The sequence below is a fragment of the Puma concolor genome, chromosome E4, assembly GCF_028749965.1.
Source record: "Puma concolor isolate L17-30 chromosome E4, mPumCon1.1.hap2, whole genome shotgun sequence".
Lineage (NCBI taxonomy): Eukaryota > Metazoa > Chordata > Mammalia > Carnivora > Felidae > Puma > Puma concolor.
The window spans coordinates 39,335,505-39,352,990 of NC_141683.1; the positions used below are offsets into that span (position 1 = coordinate 39,335,505).

Here is a 17,486-nt window from a genome sequence, read left to right on the forward strand (position 1 = left end):
TACTTCCGTTGTCCCTCCTGGAATAATACTACAGTTTTTCAAGTTTATAGAGAATTTGCTTCTTTCAGAGTAGGAATTGGGGAGCTGAGACAGCCCCTGACATTAACCAGGTGGTGGATAGGGGCATTCTTAGCAGCCAAGCTCAGTGAATGTTCGGTTTTCAGAACTCTTGGCACATTGCCAGTTATCCTGGAGGGGACTTGGACCCCAGCACCATGACTCACGACCCTGGGCTTCCCTAGTTTGGCTTCTTTGACTCCAAATTTACTGCTCTGACTTTTGGGCAGCTCCCCCTCAATGAATACACAGCTCAGGGAGGAAGCCCCCTGTGGTTTGGCAGCTAGTTTGAATCAGGATCCTGTTTGTAGACAAAGCAACGAGCACATTGGAGCAGAGAGACTGGATCTGGGGGGATTTCGGAGGCATAACTGGAAGGACTTGGTGAACTACCACAGAAGTTTCAATTATGATGTCAAGCAGGTGACAGAGCTCTTTATTAAACAGGTACAAACAGATTGAGAAGCATCTTTGAAAGGAAGAAAATGAGATCGTGAGTCCAGCTGTGAACACGTCGAGTGGGATATGCTTGTGCGATGTTCTCTCGAAGACATGTGACGGGCAGCTGAATATACCTGCCCTCGTGAGAGAGAGCTGGGCTCTGGGTACAGGTGTGAGAGTTATCAGTTTAGGGATAGATAGAGATGGAGACTCCAAGAAGAGGAGTCCCTTCCTACAGTGAAGCAGCAGGTAGACAGAGAGAAATGCAGAAGCTAGCGTCTTCATTTTGGCGGACTAAAGGGAGATAAGACCTGAGATCTGGCCATTAGATTTGGCAGCTTACTGGTGACCTCCGAGTGCGGGGTTCCATTGAGAGGGTGGGAGCAACTGCTAGACCTTACAGCAGAGACTGACAGTCCCCAAATCCGGGTTGTCCGCTCCCTGAGCACCTGGCTGAATTTCAAGCCCCAAAGTCCCGTATGGCTCAGTGAGGCCATGTGACTGAGTTCTGGCTATGGTCTGTGGGCAGAGACGGTGTACTATCACCTCCGAGATAGAACCTGCTCCCCACCATCCTTCCTCGGCCCCTCATCCTCAGTCTCCCAGCCAAAGTCGAGGAGCCAAGAGACCCTAAGGCCCTGGGGGCACAGAGCAACTTAATGGACCGAGATGCCTCTCTAATTTGTTGTGTGGAGCCAGGGTTACTCAGGCCAGGGAGGCCCCAGGCACAAATACCCTGGGGTTAGCAGTTTCGTGGGGGGGGGGGGGGGGGGAGCAGCTGGCTGAAGGGCAGTGCCAGTAGGGGTCAGAGCAGATCAGCAGAACTGCTAAAGGGATGTGCAAGCCAGGAGAACGTGGAAGTGCGGCAGGATCCTGCTGAGAGCCAGCCAGAGCGTAAAGTGCTCCCTGCAGGGACAGAAAGTGCTGGAGCTGAAAGACAACAGCACAAAACACCTGCAGGTACAAGGCACACACTTTGTGTACGTACTCACGGCCACATAGGTGCCTGGGACCCTGACTCTGAGTCTGCCCCTCATGGACAGGCTCACCTGGACTCCACAGTCCTGGCCAGCCTTGTGAGATGCTGACAGAAGGTCATGCCACATGTAGAGACCCCAGTCCCAGCCCGGAGGCACCTCCTGCGGCATGGCTTCAGCCTGATGCTATCACTCTACAGTGGATCAGGAGTCAGACCATCTGGGGTTCCAGCCTGGTTCTGCTCCTCCCTACCTGTGGCTGACCTCGAGCAAGGCCTTTCCCTCACTGCATCTGAGCCCCTTGTCTGCAGAGTGAATGTTATCAGGCTGGATGATTTATAAAATCTCTCATACTAAAAACTTCTGCCATTCCCCCCCAAAACGGCTGCATTCAGGAAGATTTGGCCTGGTCCTGCCAGCCAGCAGCGGCCCTGGTCTCTAACGGCAGACTTGGAACGCCTCTGACCAGGGAAACCTTGCCGTCTTCAGCCTGCGTGAGTTCCAAGAGACCCGCAGACCTCCAAAAGGCCTGGGGGACAGGGGACCCTTGCCCAGGAGAGAGGAGGTTCTCGAGGAGTGGCCAGTATGAATACTTGCGTGAAATCAGCAAGCCTGTCACCCTTGGGAGGGGCTGGCATTCTCTCTTCTTACTTTCTTCTTTTTCAACCATCTACAACAAGGCACTTTCCTTTCCGTTCCCATTTCCTGTGCCCTTTATGATGGGATGGCTCTGCCCTCCACAACTCCCTGGGTCCAGGGGAAAAGAGAGTTGGAAGAGGACCGGGAATCCTCTCCCATTTTGCTTTTCTCGCCAGGCCCACCTTCAACTTGTCTTGGTTCTGCTTTTCCTGAAATAATAGACAGAACTTTTGAAAGGAAATTGCTCTCCTTATCTGCCAAAAATATCTGTGTTTTTAAACTAGGGGACAGATTTCCCCATCCCATTGCTGACTCAGACTAACAGAAAGTAAAAGTGTCCTCTGATCCTACGCCTACATACGGAACAGGGAGGTGACCCAGGAGTGTCCAGAGCAGTCACGAAAGCTTCCAGGGCCTGGAAGAGAAAATCTGCCTTGACAGTCCAGCAGGGGTTGGGTGCTGACCAAGATGGAGAGCTACCCAAAGCAGGCAGGGGTCACACCCAGCATGACTACCTCGACATCACCCCGGTGGGGTGGCCAGCAAGTTCCAGGACTCCACAGCTGTCTCCTGCAGCGAGCACAGATATGGCCATGGGGAAGATGACCAGGAGGGGAAAGCAAGACCCAGGAGCCACAAAACCGTGTGAGGACATAGAAGATGACCTCTCCAAGATGAGGAAACCTATTATATTTCTAAATTCCAAGAAGTTAGCAAAAGGAGACGTCATAACCATCTTTATTATCCAAAATCTACAGGCAATGATTCTGCACAACACGGAACCTATTAGCTGCCAAAGTGGATTCCAGGTGACTCCTGAGGGTGGCCTCCCTGCCTGGATCGGTTCAAGGCTTTGAGAGGTGCCGGCGGGAGCGTCATGCTGAGCCATCTGCTGAGGACGCGGCCAGGAGCTCCGAGAAGGGGACCCGGCCACAGGGCCCCCTGTACACAGATGCGGAGGGAACCCTCCTGCCAGGTGTGAAAACGACCAAGGCTCCTCCTTCAGCAGAGGAGGAGGATCCTCGGGCTTCATCGGGGCAGGCAGCCGGCCACGGGGTCCGGCCGCGGCACCGGCACAAAGTTCATGGGGCACAGCAGCAGTGGGCACATCTTCTCGTGCTCCTTCAGGGCCTCGCTCAGCTGCTGCAGCTCCGCGGTCAGCTTCCCGATCTCTCTCCGCAGCACAGTGTTCTCCTGCTCCAGGCACTCATACTCCTGCACAGACAAGGAGAACGGGGAAAATGGTTTCTGCGAGCACACTCCCTTCGCTTGATGCTTCGCTCTTCCCCAGGAACGCTTCCTCGCTAACTGAGCCCCCTTCCACCGCTCTTAGTGGTTCCTTGTTAGCTTCACGTTTCTCTCCTCCCACCAGGATGCAAGGTTGGTGAGGGTGGGGCTTTGCTTTTTGAATCAGCTTTATTGAGATATGATTTATATCAAATAACACACACCTGTTGTAAGGATGTATATAATTCAATGAGTTTTGGCAAATTAAACGTTGGTCGAGAGAACGTTTCCATCACTCCTAAAAGTTCCCTCAGGGCCCCCATTGCAGCCAGCCTCTCCTCCCCCAACTGCTGAGTTGCCTTCTCAAGATCTCTGTTGTGGTCACTGCTGTGGCCCCAGCACCTGGAACAGTGCCTGGAACATAACAGATGTTTGCTGGCTGCATGAGTAAATGAATAAAAATACCCCTTGCCTTGGTTTTGCCCCAACACTCTGTTAAGTTTCCATTATACCAGAGTTTGCAGAGGCTTAGACCTGGAGGGGGGTCTAGAGACCCCTCAGCCCAACCCACACAATGCAGAAACCGGACATGCAACTTGTGCTGGACCTTCTCTTCTTCAAAGGGCAGTCCCTGCCATTTCCACGCTGGTCTATTAGAAAGCTCGTCTTTGTGCCGATCCAAAATCTCTCTCTCTCCTTCAGACCCACCTATTGGGCTTGGTTCCACCTTATGGAACCACACAGAGTAAATTCAATACTTTTTCAACATCACAGTTCTTGAAATATTAGGAGACAGCCCCATACCACTTCCCCTTAGGTATTCTCTCAGCTCAACTGTCTCAGGTCCCCTGAGCTCCTTGAGTTTTAGGGCTTCTGGTCCTTCTGCCCTCCTGGAGGTCATCCCAATACACAGTGCAATTTGCCAGGATCTCGGAGAAAAACGCCATACCCAAAACAGTGCATGATTTTGCAGGTGGCCTGCCCATGCAGAGGGCAGATGCTTGGAGGTGGCCCACCCTGGGGCTGGGCCCAAGCCTGCAGCCCCCTCACTCTGGGGATTCTCCCTGAGTTTGCGGAGAGGTGCAGGCTTTGTCTGCATCTACTGCTCCTCTGTCTACATCTGGATGATGACTGGTGTTCTGGAGATGAAAGGTGTGGGCTCTATATCCACTTCTCCTGACTTTCACCCTGTTCACTTGGCATCTTCCAGGTTAGCAAAGTCTTTCTGAATCTTAACGTGTCAGCTCAGGGATCACGATGCCACACAGCTATAAGCTGTCCATTAGCTTCATGAGCAGGTCTTCCTTATCTCCATCCAAGTCATTAGTATGTTCTATAGTATAATTCTCAACCAATGGCAGAGCCCTAGGGCACGCCAGTAGAGACCATCTCAAAGTTGACAATCTTATTTAAATCTTGCTGCAATGTTGTTTACCATGAATTTCCCGGGGTGGGGACCCAACCTTCCTAACCATCACATCTCTTCTTGTACTAGTAACTTTTTTAAAATGTCACTAAAAATGTCTGTTCTTCTTACAGTTCCCTAAAGCACACACAAATTCTCAACTCTGCCCCTTTGCTAATTCTGTTCTCCTCGACTGGACTACCTACCTCCTTTTCTGTGTGGGCCCAGCTCAAACCTAACACCTCCAGGAAGGCTTCCCTGAGCACAGCACCTAATGGAACCACATCCCTCATTATTATGTGTTCTATTCAATTTTGTATCATATTCAATCTTACTTATACTAAATAAGGTCGCTCCCCAAAGATCAGAAATGTAAGAGCCTCTGCTACCCTCTGCGGTAGCCCCACCTGATAGGCCACAGTGCCCAGTGACTACTCAGCCCCAGTCCTCTGCCTCCTTCTCTCACCTGCTTCCTTCCCCCCTCTAGGTGCCAGAGGGGCTGCACACACAGAGGCCATCTGAGCCTTCCCCAGGCAAGCCCTCAGGATAGTCTGGAATACTCTCCAAGGCCACCAGCTGCACCCCTTCCTCTCACAGGTTATCCTGGGTCAGTCTGGTTTCACTAGCGCACGGGCCCCATTCTGCCCTCAGCCCTCCTCCATGCCTGTCAGCTCCCCTCTGGCCTCTGACAAACTCTAGTCCTGGAGCCCGAATTCAGTCTACAAAGCAGCAACAAGCCCTCTGTGGGCAAGGGGAGGGAAGACAGGACAGTCATCGTGGGAAGCCTGCCTGCAGCAGCAGGGTGACTGGCTGCAGCTCTGTGAGGCACACGTACACACATGCACACAGGCACACATGTGCACGCACACGCACGCATGCACATGCAGCACAGATGCACGCACGCACACGTGCATGCACACACATGCATGCACACACAGACACACACACACTCACGTGCTCCACCCTGCAACTGGAAATGCTCTTCACCTCCAAGTAAAATGGAGAATAGATGCGAATGGTTCCAATGAGCTAACATTTAAAAGAATTTTTTTAATGTTTAGTTTTGAGAGAGAGAGAGACAGACAGAGTGTGAGAGGAGGAGGGGCAGAGAGAGAGGGAGACACAGAATCTGAAGCAGGCTCCAAGCTCTGAGCTGTCAGCACAGAGCCGGATGCGGGGCTTGAACTCATGAACAGTGAGAACATGACCTGAGCCGAAGTCAGACGCTCAACCGACTGAGCCACCCAGGCGCCCCTAATGAGCTAACGTTTTAACTAGATTCCAAAACATAGGAAGATCACTTGCCGTGGCAGAACATTCCAAAGTGTCCTTTTGTATTGTGGCAGGACGCTGTGAGCTTCTGAGTTTTAGCTCCAGAAGCCATGAAGGGCCATGCTGCCTAAAGTCTTCCCAAGGTACAGCTGCCTCCTCTAAACCCCAGCCCAGCAGCCCCCTCATCCGCCTTCTCTGCAGGGACTTTCTCTTCTGGGATTTGACTTTTACTTCTAAACCTGCTGAGGGACTTTCATGGAGCTGAGAGAATAAAAAGAGAAGAAGTCAAGATCTCCAGGTGAGGCCAGCTCAAGAAGAATAAAAGTGGGTGTTACTCATAAATTAATAAATAAATAAATATTTAATAAATCAAGAAATAAATATTGAGCAGGTGGAGAGGAGGTATGAGAATGCAGAGAACAAAGGGGAAAGAGTAACACCCACTTCACATGGAGAAGAAAGTACTTGGACTTGATATACATGAAAATAAGCAAGAACATTAGCCCATCTGTTATTTCCAAAAGATCAGTTTAGCTCAAATCTTGCTGACTTTCGAGCCTTTTGCGCAGGAGGGTTGGAGGTCACTGCGCTGCCTTCCCTGGCGTTTCGCAGGACACAGTCGCAAAGCAGAGACCTAAACATTCCCGGCGGCGAAATCTCTGCAAATCCCAGTTCTGCCTCAGAAATGAGACTGTCTGAGGCAGCCATCCTCAACCAGAGCAATCGCGGTGGTCCCCGGGGGACAGGCGGCATGTCTGGAGACAGCTGGGTTGCCACAACTGGACCAGAGGGCGCTACTGCATCCAGTGGGTAGAGGCCAGGGGTGCCACTCGACAGCCTACAGTGCCCAGGACAGCACGCCCCCAGACAAGGACGTATCCAGCCCCAAATGTCAGTAGTGCCAAGGCTGAGGAACCCTGGTCTGGGCATCTAAGAGAGGTTGACTGGGGAGCGAGGGGCTGTCTGGGGGCATCCAGGGTCCAGGATTAAAAAAAAACAACAACTGACAAGCTAATGTGGGTACCAGGAACCAGAGAGGAAAACAGAGGCAGAAAGTAGATGAGGGGGAGGAAAAGGCCATCAGGAGGGCACAGCCACACACAGACCCCATTTCACAAGCGAGGAAAGTGAAACTCTGAGAGGCGCAGTGACTTTTCCAAGGTCATGCAGACTTGGAACCTGATTTCAAGGTCAAATGCAATCCTCAAGCAAGGACAGCAATTGTGCTTTCACTTGGCAGTGACTGGCCCCAAATTTCCCCGTGGTGGTTACTGGCAGTAAAGGGCTGTGAGGGCTCAGGATTTTACAATGAGCCTATTCCCAAGCCCTAGGTTGATCTCCTTCCCAGAAGAAAGTTAGTGTCATCAGGGAGGGCCGTACAAATTAGTGTCATCATCAGTTTCTAAACCAAGGAGGGACTGACATGAAGCATTCTCTTTGAATATGCAATATCTGAAAAAACCGTGGCAACACAGACCACAACCAAATTGCCTAAGAAATCCGTCAGTTGGTGACATTTGGGGTTCCTGAGGATGGCATCGTCTGCCTTCCTTTTCTGACTCAACGTTCTTTCTCAGTCTTACACCTTCGGATGCCTGGCTCGAACCCGTCTGACCCACTTCTGAGACACCTTTTGGCTCGTCGTAGAAAGCTGGACCGTTCACTTGGGTCCCTATTTGTGAATGTGGACTCAGGCGTGTGCCTAATGTTCAGAGATGAATAGAGGCTGAAATCCCCATGAGAGGTGTAAGCGCCTTGAGATGATTTGAAAAGCCACAGTGAGCGCTGAGGCACACAGACACACGTTAGGAACGGCTTCTCGTCACCACAGTCGGGCTTCCAGCAACCACCTCGCTGAGGGGAAAATTCAGACTGAAGAGTGACTTGAGCCTGTCCCTGGCATGGCCTGCTCTGGCTCTCCCAGCCCTGCCCTCCAGGGAGGCCCAGCCTTGATGGACTGTCCTCCAGCTTTGCAGACGGAGAGCCGGGAGAGGTGGGAGGTGGCCCAGAGGCTCCTGGGAGCTGGGACTGGAGGAGGTTTCTCAGGTGTTGGAGATAAGAGAGACTCCAGTGAGTGAACAAGGTGGGCAGGAGAGAAAGGTGGGAATTTTAAACGAGCTCTAAATACTCCCCTTCGTGGTATTCAAGAAAGGCAAATAAAGATCTCGAGTGACTTTGAGATATGCAGCAATGCTACCCCACAGTATGGGACAGAGGAAGGACCGAGTAAAGCCCTTCTCATGGGCTAATCTCCCCAGGGAGTGACAGGCAGCCACGGCTACCAAGTGCTGCTTTCTGCACCCCTTAGTGTCTCCTAGAGAGGGGCCCGGTCCCAGGTTTGAAGAGGCTTCTGAGAAACGTGTCCGGCTCTCACTTTCCTGTCCTTCACGTGGCCTGGAGCCCGAGGGGGCCTGAAGGGCTCTTCTGCCACAACCCAGAGCAGCCTGCTGGGTGCTCTGCCCTCAGCTCACTCACCGGAGCACAACAAAGCTATTCTTTACCGCAGTTTTTAACCAGATATCCCACCCTCAATATGTAGACTTTTTTCAAAGTTTAAAAAAGTACTTTTTTTTTTTTTTTACTATATTTACTTTTGTTTTTTTGTCTTGTTTTATTTTATTTTGTTTTGCTATGTTTGCCCTGCAGAACATAGACCCCCACACAGCTGTGCTGCCCTCCATGGGAGGAATTAACAGCGGAGACAGAATTCATGTGCTACCCTTCGGTCCAAAGAAGACATTCCTCTTCTACAGCGGGACTGGGACGTATTTCCATTTTCCTGAGCCAGCCACCTGCTCCCCCACACACCCTCTTGTGACCAATAACACTTGTGTGTAGCTAGTGACAGTAAAGTTAAGGGCTACAGCTTGGGGATCTGTGCACGGGTGGAGCCACTGTCCTGGCCTCCTTGACACTGTGTTTCTCAGAAAGACTGTTCTTGATGAGGTGATCCGCTAGTGGTACTTAAACCGGAACTACTCTTTGGCTCCACAGAGACAGAGAAGGGAGTGCTCTCCCATGGAAGGGCTGGGTTTCACATCAGTTATTCCCATTTCCCAAAAGAGCACCTGGCACAATTGGTCATGTGACACAGTATAGGGACAGCAGAAGAGGCTAGGTGAACAGAAAGGCCCTCCACAGTATAAGGGCCTCCCAAAGAGGTCGACATCTATCCCCTGGAGCCTGTGAATATGTTACCTTACATGACAAAAAGGACTTTGGAGGTGTGATTAAGAATCTGAACTTGGGGAGGGGCATCTGGGTGGCTCAGTCGGTTAAGCATTCGACTCTTGATTTCTGCTCAGGTCATGATCTCACAGTTCATGACTTCAAACCCTGCGTCAGGCTCTACATTGACAGCATGGAGCCTGCTTGGGATTCTCTGTCTCCCTTGTTCTCTGCCCCTCCCCAACTCATGCGTACGTACGCCCTCTCTCTTTCTCTCTCTCTCTCTCTCTCTTTCTCTCAAAACAAATAAATAAACATTAAGAACAAAAAGAATCTGAACATGAGGAGATGATCCTGGATTATGCAGGTGGACCCAATGTAATCATAAGGGTCCTTATAAGTGAAAGAAGAAGTCATGAGTCAGATGACAATGGAAACAGTATCAGAGTAATATAGCATGAAAGAAGCTTAACTAGCCAGTGCTGGCTTTGAAGGTGGAAGGGACCACAAGCAAGAGAACACAGAAGCCTCTAGAAGCCAGCAAGGGCAAGGAAATGGATTCTTCCCTGGAGCCTCCGGAAAGAATACAGTACCTCTGGACACCTTGATTTGAGCCCCGTGAGACCCATTCCAGACAGATAACGTCCAAAATTGTAAGATAATAAACCTGTGTTGTGGTAAGGCAACCGAATTTGTCATAATTTGTTACCGAGGCCACCGGAAACGAGCTACTTTCCTTGAAAACTCCTATGCTTCCCAAAACAGGAATGAGATCTTACTCCTCTCCTTGTGACCCAGCGGCAACACCTTGGCCATGGTAGAGCTTCACAAAATTTGGGGAAGGTCCTGTCCAAGTCGCTCACTCACAACCACACACATAGTTACTTGGGACTTACAACAGAGTGTCCCCTAGTGTTTTCTTAAGTGAATGCACCTGGCTTGGACGAGAAGCTTCTTGAGGGGAAGAACCCTCGCTGTTTGGCTGGCACATGCGGTCTGAACACAGGACCATGCACTAACTGAGCCGAAAGTGCCCTCTGGGGTTATCTGGTAACACGACGCTAGACCCAAGACTGCTTCGGCAGCAAAGGGGAAGGAAGAAAGCACTCAAAGGACATTCCAACTCTTCTGTGGGAAGTTTCCAGGATTAATACAGGCTGGGAAGGACCTTCCCTGACCCTCATCTGAAGACCCTCTCTCTTTTTAGGGCCCAGCCTTCCTGCTCCCGGGAAAGAGTCTAACGTGTCATTTATGCCCACTGTGAATTTATACCAGTGGGTCACCTCTCCCTGGAGTACGTGCATCCTCAATCTGTTCTCGGTTCACTGTGAAAGTGTTTCCAGAGATTGCTGTCCTCCCCCCACCATTATACCTCGGTCAGCTATGCCGTCAGTGCCCCCAGACTCGCCTTGTGGAGACAAGCTGTGGCAAGAGAGCAGGCGGGGAAACATTAAACTAAAATCCCCAATTACTTGCACCAACTCTGTGTATAGACGAGAGTTCAGAACTGTCACCAATTCTTTGCACAGGCCCTCGGATGCTTGCGAGGCCAGTTCCTGATATGGGGCAGTTCCCAATCCTGGCTATGAGATTATGTGGGATAGAGAGTGGAGAGCAATGGAAGAGTTTAGGATAAGTCCCAGGTTCCTGATGTGGTGATGAGAAAGGTGGTTAGCTCTATTAACTGCAATTGAAGACAGCGAGAAGAGAGTCTCAGGGTGAACACACACTGTCACAGCCATGTTGCATCCAAGCAGCCTACAGCAGACCCACTTGGAGACATCTAAGCAGACTTTCGAGATATGGGGTCAAGGGCCTGCGACTGAGGTCTTGCCTGGAGCAATCAATGTGGGCAGCTGATGCTGAGAGAACAGATTAATAGATCAAATCTTCCAGGATGGGAAGGAAAAAGGGCAGAGTCTGAAAGCCCAGTCAACACCAACATTTAAGAAAACAGGCAGAGGGAGAAAAGGTAGTGAAGGAACTGAGAAGAAAGGTGGTTAAGAGGGTCAAGTGGGAAGTGTGGTCTTTTGGAAGCTAAAGACCTTGAGGAAGGTCTCAAGGAGGGAAGGGTTAGGGAGCCTGGGTGGCTCCCAGTCGGCTAAGCATCTGACTTCGGCTTAGGTCACGATCTCATGGTTCATGGGTTCGAGCCCCACATCGGGCTGTCTGCTGTCAGCTCGGAGCCTGGAGCCGGCTTCGGATTCTGTGTCTCCCTCTCTCTCTGTCCCTCCCCCGCTTGCGTGCACTCTTTCTCTCTCTCAAAAATAAACATTTAAAAATCTATTTTAAAAAAAGGACGGAGTCAATGGTGTCAAATGTTCCAGCAAGGTCATGGTTGATGAGACTAGAAACAGGCCTCTGGATCAGGCAGTGCCAGGGCACTAGTGGCCCCAGTGGGAGCAGCTTCCATAGGAAGGGTGCGTGTGTGTGTGTGTGTGTGTGTGTGTGTATGCGTGCAGGCACCTTGGGTGGGGAGGGAGCAGTAGAAACAATATCACATGGGACTGAAGAATAAATAGAACTGAAGACGTGGAGAGAGCAGGTCTCTCTTTAAGGAGCAGGGAAGTGAGGAAGGAAAGAAATGAAGTGGGGTAGTAGCTTGAAAAGGAATTGGGATCAGGAGGAAGTTTTGTTTTATTTTGTTTTGATTTATAATGAAAGAAATCGAGAGTGAGGAACAACCAGTGGATGAGGGAGAAAGCAAGATGTCGGCGAGTGAAGAATCAGAACACTGGGCTGAAGGACGCAGCGGAATTAGACTTGTGTGTCCAAATCGGTGATGACCAGGACATGACCTTGGGGCCGCCACCACAGTGCAAGGGCAGAAGGTGGCTCCTCTCCGTGGCCTTAATGTGGCTCTGCCCCAATCACAGGCTCACCTCATGGAGTTTGTCAGCCTTCTGGGTCTGCTTCTTCCGACTTCTCTGAGCAGCCACTCGGTTTTTTTCTCTCCTTCGGACCTTCCGGTCATCGTCCTCTGGACTCTGGGGGGAAATGTCTGGTCAGGTGTGCTGTCCAGGCCCCTTGCCTCACCCTCCTCAGCCTTGCCTCTTTCCTCTGCATGGCTCATGGAGCTTCCCCGTTTTACCTGCAGTCACAGCAGAGGACCTGCTGCTCACCGCGTGCCGTGGCTGAGCTTAGCTACCAACCCCCGTGACCACCCTGACAAATGTGTGGTGTGACCGCCATTTAACAGACGAGGAATAAGAAACTCAGAGAGGTTAAGGAACTTGCTCCAGGTATAACAGCTAGTAAGCGGGTAAGTGGGAAGTGGAACTCAGGTCTGTTGGACTCCAAACCAACGTTCATAAACCTCTACCCCACAGGGTGTGTGCCTGGAAGAGGTGTGGTGTCAACGTTGTCCATCTGAGGACGGGAAAGGCAGAAGGCATCTGCTGTCTGGAAACTGCCACGTGCGAGGTCTGACGCCACCACACAAACAGGTACTTCGATGCGTGCAAATCACATCACGCTTGTAACTACTTGCAACCACACAACTCTGCCAACACACCAGATGATCTTAAACACCACAGACAATATGCTCATTTGAACAATGCTTGATGGCCATTTTGTTCCACGGGTCAGAGTGAATCAGAAAGCAGACTGATGATGTGTCTTGAGAGCTCTTAGCGCTCTGTATGAGATTTAAACAAACCGAGTCAAATCCTTTAAGCGTTATCCTGAAACAGGCAGGCTCACAAAATACACCTACCAAGGTAAAAACATCTCAGTTATAGAAAAAACATGGAGAAGTAGAGACTCTTTGCCTTCCAGAACCCTGTGAGAAGGTACCAAGCGGGGGGAGCGGGGGGGGGGGGGGGAGTATGCTACCTTTAAACAGTTTAAAAGCTAAGAGGTTAGTTAGTAGGATACAAACACAGGAAAGCTACTCAATTATTAATATTATTGGGAAGCAAACATTAATATAAAATAATGGGTAACTGCAGTTATCATTTTATATGGTCTTGTATTCCAATATGAGAGACATATGTTTCCCCCCAAGTTCCAGTGGGTAAAGAATTTCCAGTATATGGAAGAATCTAAGTCTACAGAAGGACACAAACAACATACATAAATAATATAACAAATGGACGCGGTCTGAAGGTAGTGCTTAAGGGAACAGGCACAAGGGGTCAAAGCATAGTTTTTTAGAGACAAAGAAGTCTTGGTAAACATAACCAGAACACCACATGGGCAAAATGTGGTGTACAGGACAGACTTTCAGCTTAGAAATACGTGGCTCCTGGTTTTGTCTCTTGCTGTCATTATAGCCTGGGGGAAAGGGCTTACATTCTCTGAATGTTCAGTTTTCTCATTTATTGTAAGTGTGAGTCATTCATTGTTTCACTAAGTATTAAATGAGTACCTGCCATGTGCCAGGCACTGTTTTCGGCACTAGAGAGACATGCCCTGAACAACTGATGGGTAATCACTGTAGCAATCATTCTAACAGCCTAACACCTGGCACGAGCATAGGACAAAGTGAGATTTTATCCTAAAGCTCCCAGCACATGGTGGTACGCCCTCAGCAACCTCTGTAGAGGTCGCTGCTATTTTTGAATTCCCCATAGTGCTTGTCACCAAATCACGCCTTTTTGTCCGCAATCAAAAAGTCACAAGGCACAGGGAAGCAGCCTGTGTCCTGCCCTCTGAGAGGGGACACTCTATACCTATCCATATGCTCACGCCTGACAACCCAGCAGTAACATTTAATCAAAACAGAAAGGAGAGCAAAGTGTTGAGACAGCCATCAACTATTAACCATATCTTAATCCTCATAAAAATCACGAGAGGTTATTATTATATTCATTTTACAGGGGGGGAAACTGAGGCTCGAAGATGTTAAGCAAAATGCCCGAGGCTACTCAGCGTGCGTGTGGTAAAACCGAGGTCCAAACTCAGAAATGTGTGACTCTTGAGAGCCACCTGATAACACCGTGTACCAGGCATCAAATTGGGAAGGGGAGCATAACAATGAGTGGGAAGTTCTCTGATGGCCATCCCCGCGGGCAACCTCGTCTCAGATTCCTAAGTACACAGTTGTAGTAAATGTGGCCCAGGACAGCACAGAGGACTGGATGGGGGCCGAGGGGTTTCCACCAGCGCTGGGGCTGGAGTCCGCCCACTGCGGGCCCCCACCCCGCACCCTCAGGCACGGGTCTTGAGTTCCCCATTCGGACCGTAGATGTTGGAAGTGCCTGGACACGAGCTGCCCCTTCGGGCTGAATTTCCCCTCTGCGCACCCTGGCGCCCGGGAAGGGCCACGCGCGCCGGCGGTGGGGTGGCAGCGGGCGCCAGCGCAAGGATGGCGACACCGGGACAGCGCGGATCCCACGTGCGGGGAAACGTGGACCGTGCCTGGGTCCCCGCGCCCTCCAGTCTCTCCGCTTCCCGGGCCACAAGAGACGGGTCACCATTCCGGACGCCGCGGGCACCGTGCGTGAGCGGAGGACCGCCGGACAGAGGCGCACGCCGGGGGGCCCTGGACCCACCCCACGCCCCCACTCCTGCTGGTCGCTGGCTCCCGCAGCGCCTTCCACCCCGACACTCAGCGGTCACCACTCCCGAACCCCAGACCCACCCACCTCCGCGTGCCCCTCGGCGCCCCCATCCCCGCAGGCCCGCGGACCTCCCTGAGCCTCCTTCAACTACCTGCGGCTGCGGCTGGTTCCCGGGCGCCGAGACGCTCCTCTGCAGGACGCTGCCGGCCGCCGGGAGCACTTGCGACATGCCGGGCGCTCCTCCGGCCCGCCCCGCCCCGCCGCGCAGCCTCGCGGAGGAGCGGCCGCGCGGCCCGCCGCCCCCTGCACGCGGGGCGCTGCCTAGCGGCACTCTCTGGCCGCCCGCATCCGCGCGCCCCCGCACCTGCCGGCCGCCGCCCTCCGCCCCGCCCCCTCGGGCTTCCCGCTCTCCCGGCGCGTGCGGCCGCCGCGCGCCGCCAGGGTTTCCCCGCCCCCGGCCCGGGCCGCTGGCCTGCGCGTCGCCGAGTCTGCCCGCCCCTCCCGCTCCCACCCCCGCCCCGTTTCCTCCTCTCCCCGCCCTCTCGCCGCACCTCGGGGTCCCAAATCCCACCCCTGCGGCGGCTTTCCGCTGGGCCCCGGCACTTCGTGGAAGTCACGTGGTAGCTTGGAAACCCGGGAGGGAACGCGAAGCCCACCCACGAGGGGCGACGCTGCGGCGCCCAGGGGTCGGGGAGACGCAGCGCAGCCTTTGGGGTCCTCCGGCCGCTCTCGGGGACCTCGCGGGCTGCGAAACACAAGGGGGTGGCCTTGCGCGGGGTTGTTAAGCGGTCCCATCTCGGTATTTGCCTGCGCACCGGCCCCGCCTCCCCCTCGCGCAGGGGTCACGGTCTCCGGGACTTTCTTCGCGGCGACCGGTCGCGCGGGCGCCACTCTCACTCCTTCCTCAACCCACCGTTCACCCACCTGCGAGGCGCAGCCCAGGGGAGGGACAGCCGGCTTTGCCGGGTCCCGCTGCGCACCCTGAGAGCCGCGGGCACCCCAGGGCCTGTCTGCGGGGGGCATTTGCGTCCCTTTTCACCCGCGCCGCCGGGCTGGGGGAGAGCGCGAGGCCGGGCGGCCCCGAGGGTGAATTCCATCAGTGTGGGATGGGAGGGAGGAGGTTGTCCTGAGCGACTGAGAGCGAATCTGCCGCGGTGGACCTCACTATTGACAGGTTCGGGGATCTGAACCTCTGATGCTTTCTTTTTCAAGATGAAAGTGGCAGATGCTCTGCCTACAAGTTAACATGAGTGGATTAGTGCCCAACTGGGGACGGGGTGGAGGTGTGGCGCGTTCCCCTCCACCTGCCTGCCAGGGAAAAGATACAGAGTCAAGCAGTGCTGTTCTTGGTCCCAGCAAAGAACAAAACAAGCGGTTTCGGGTTTGTGGTCTGCACCGAGAAAGAAAGATAACTGCGAACCTAGGTGGGCGGGTGGGAACCAGGACCAAGAGGTCAGATGTGCCTTCCCACTGCGGTCGCCTAAGTCTTCAGGCTCGTGGGCAGCAGCAGGGATGGGGGGCGGGCACTTCTGACTCGCAGTCCCGCGCACGTGGCTCTCCGCCAGGATTTAAGACCCTGGCAACAGCTTTGAGACGCACCTTGAGTGAACTTGACTGCCTGGCTGGAGGCAGGACGATCTTGTCTGTGGGATCAGGGGCTTCGACCAACTGGACACAGGGCTGAGGTGCAAGGCAGCGGGGAGGACTGAGGGTGGGTGCAACGGGACCGTGCCGTATCCCTCATACCATCAAGAATCCACAACGGAGCCATCTCTACATTCGGTTATCCGCCTAGATTTATCTTCTCATCTCCCGTTTATCCTTTCCACCGTGCCACATAACTCATGGCTGCCCCGGAGCTATTATTACTTGCAAACCACACGGATACACACAATGTTCCTAGGACAGGGCTCCGCACACCAAGGGCGCAGTAAATGCATTGCGGTAGGTCGACTGGGAGCCTTCATTTCTGGAAACATAAGGACTCTAACAAGATAGGAAAACCTACCGGCCATGTGATCTTTAATTTTCAGAAGTGCTTTCATTCCCCAATGCTGTTTAGGAAGGGAAAGGGTAAGGCGAAAGCACGGACATTTAGGTGCAGTCCCATCCTTCATTCTGGGTATTGCCACTCTTGTGTGGCACACCGCACACCGCGGAGTCACACCGCAGCCTGGGTCAGCGGCGGCTGTGCCCTCCACCTCGCTCCCCACGGAGCCTGGATCCGGGTCCCAGCACACCAGAACTCTTCCTATAGGCATAGGCCTACTAGCCTACGTTACTCAAATATAAAGGAGGGATCTTGGTTAACCAGTGAGCATTTAAGGAACAGGTCGGTTTCAGAGAATTAAATTCTTTAGTAAAGCCCTGGGATGAGACAACATGGAGAGAATTTTCTGAGACAACGCGACAGGAGAAATCACACTGGAAAGATCTGAACTGTACAAGAATGCTAAATTGCTATAGATGAGAGCATGACAATAAATTACAAACAGATGGGGGAAATGTTCACTACAGTTATGATAAAGGGTTAAAACCTCTACTACATACACAGCCCTTGAAAAGGAATAAGAAAAATACTGAGACAGTCTCTCAAAACCGACCTACACAAGAGGCATGAACTGGCATTTCCCATCAGAGGAAATGCTCAAGGAAAACAGATATAGGAAAAAATATACGTTAGAAAAAGAAAAATTTTAAAATATTAAATTAGCAAAATTAGAAGTATCAAGGGGCGCCTGGGTGGCGCAGTCGGTTAAGCGGCCGACTTCAGCCAGGTCACGATCTCGCGGTCCG

At 52.5% G+C, this 17,486-nt stretch overlaps 1 protein-coding gene across 2 annotated transcripts; it reads right to left on the reverse strand.

The window, feature by feature from the left end:
• Positions 1-2,839: 2,839 nt before the first annotated feature.
• On the reverse strand, positions 2,840-15,762 carry BATF3 (basic leucine zipper ATF-like transcription factor 3). 2 transcript variants are annotated; one of them, XM_086693103.1, is made up of 3 exons: positions 15,615-15,762; positions 12,069-12,173; positions 2,840-3,329 (listed from the first exon to the last, which is right to left on the reverse strand). In XM_086693103.1, the coding sequence occupies exons 1-3, from the start codon at positions 15,711-15,713 to the stop codon at positions 3,144-3,146; spliced, it is 390 nt and encodes a 129-aa protein (XP_086549229.1). In that variant the 5' UTR covers positions 15,714-15,762; the 3' UTR covers positions 2,840-3,143. The 2 variants fall into 2 exon arrangements, with proteins under 2 accessions (XP_086549229.1, XP_025776950.1); XM_025921165.2 differs by lacking the exon at positions 15,615-15,762 and adding an exon at positions 14,842-15,107.
• Between the last annotated feature and the right edge of the window lie 1,724 nt (positions 15,763-17,486).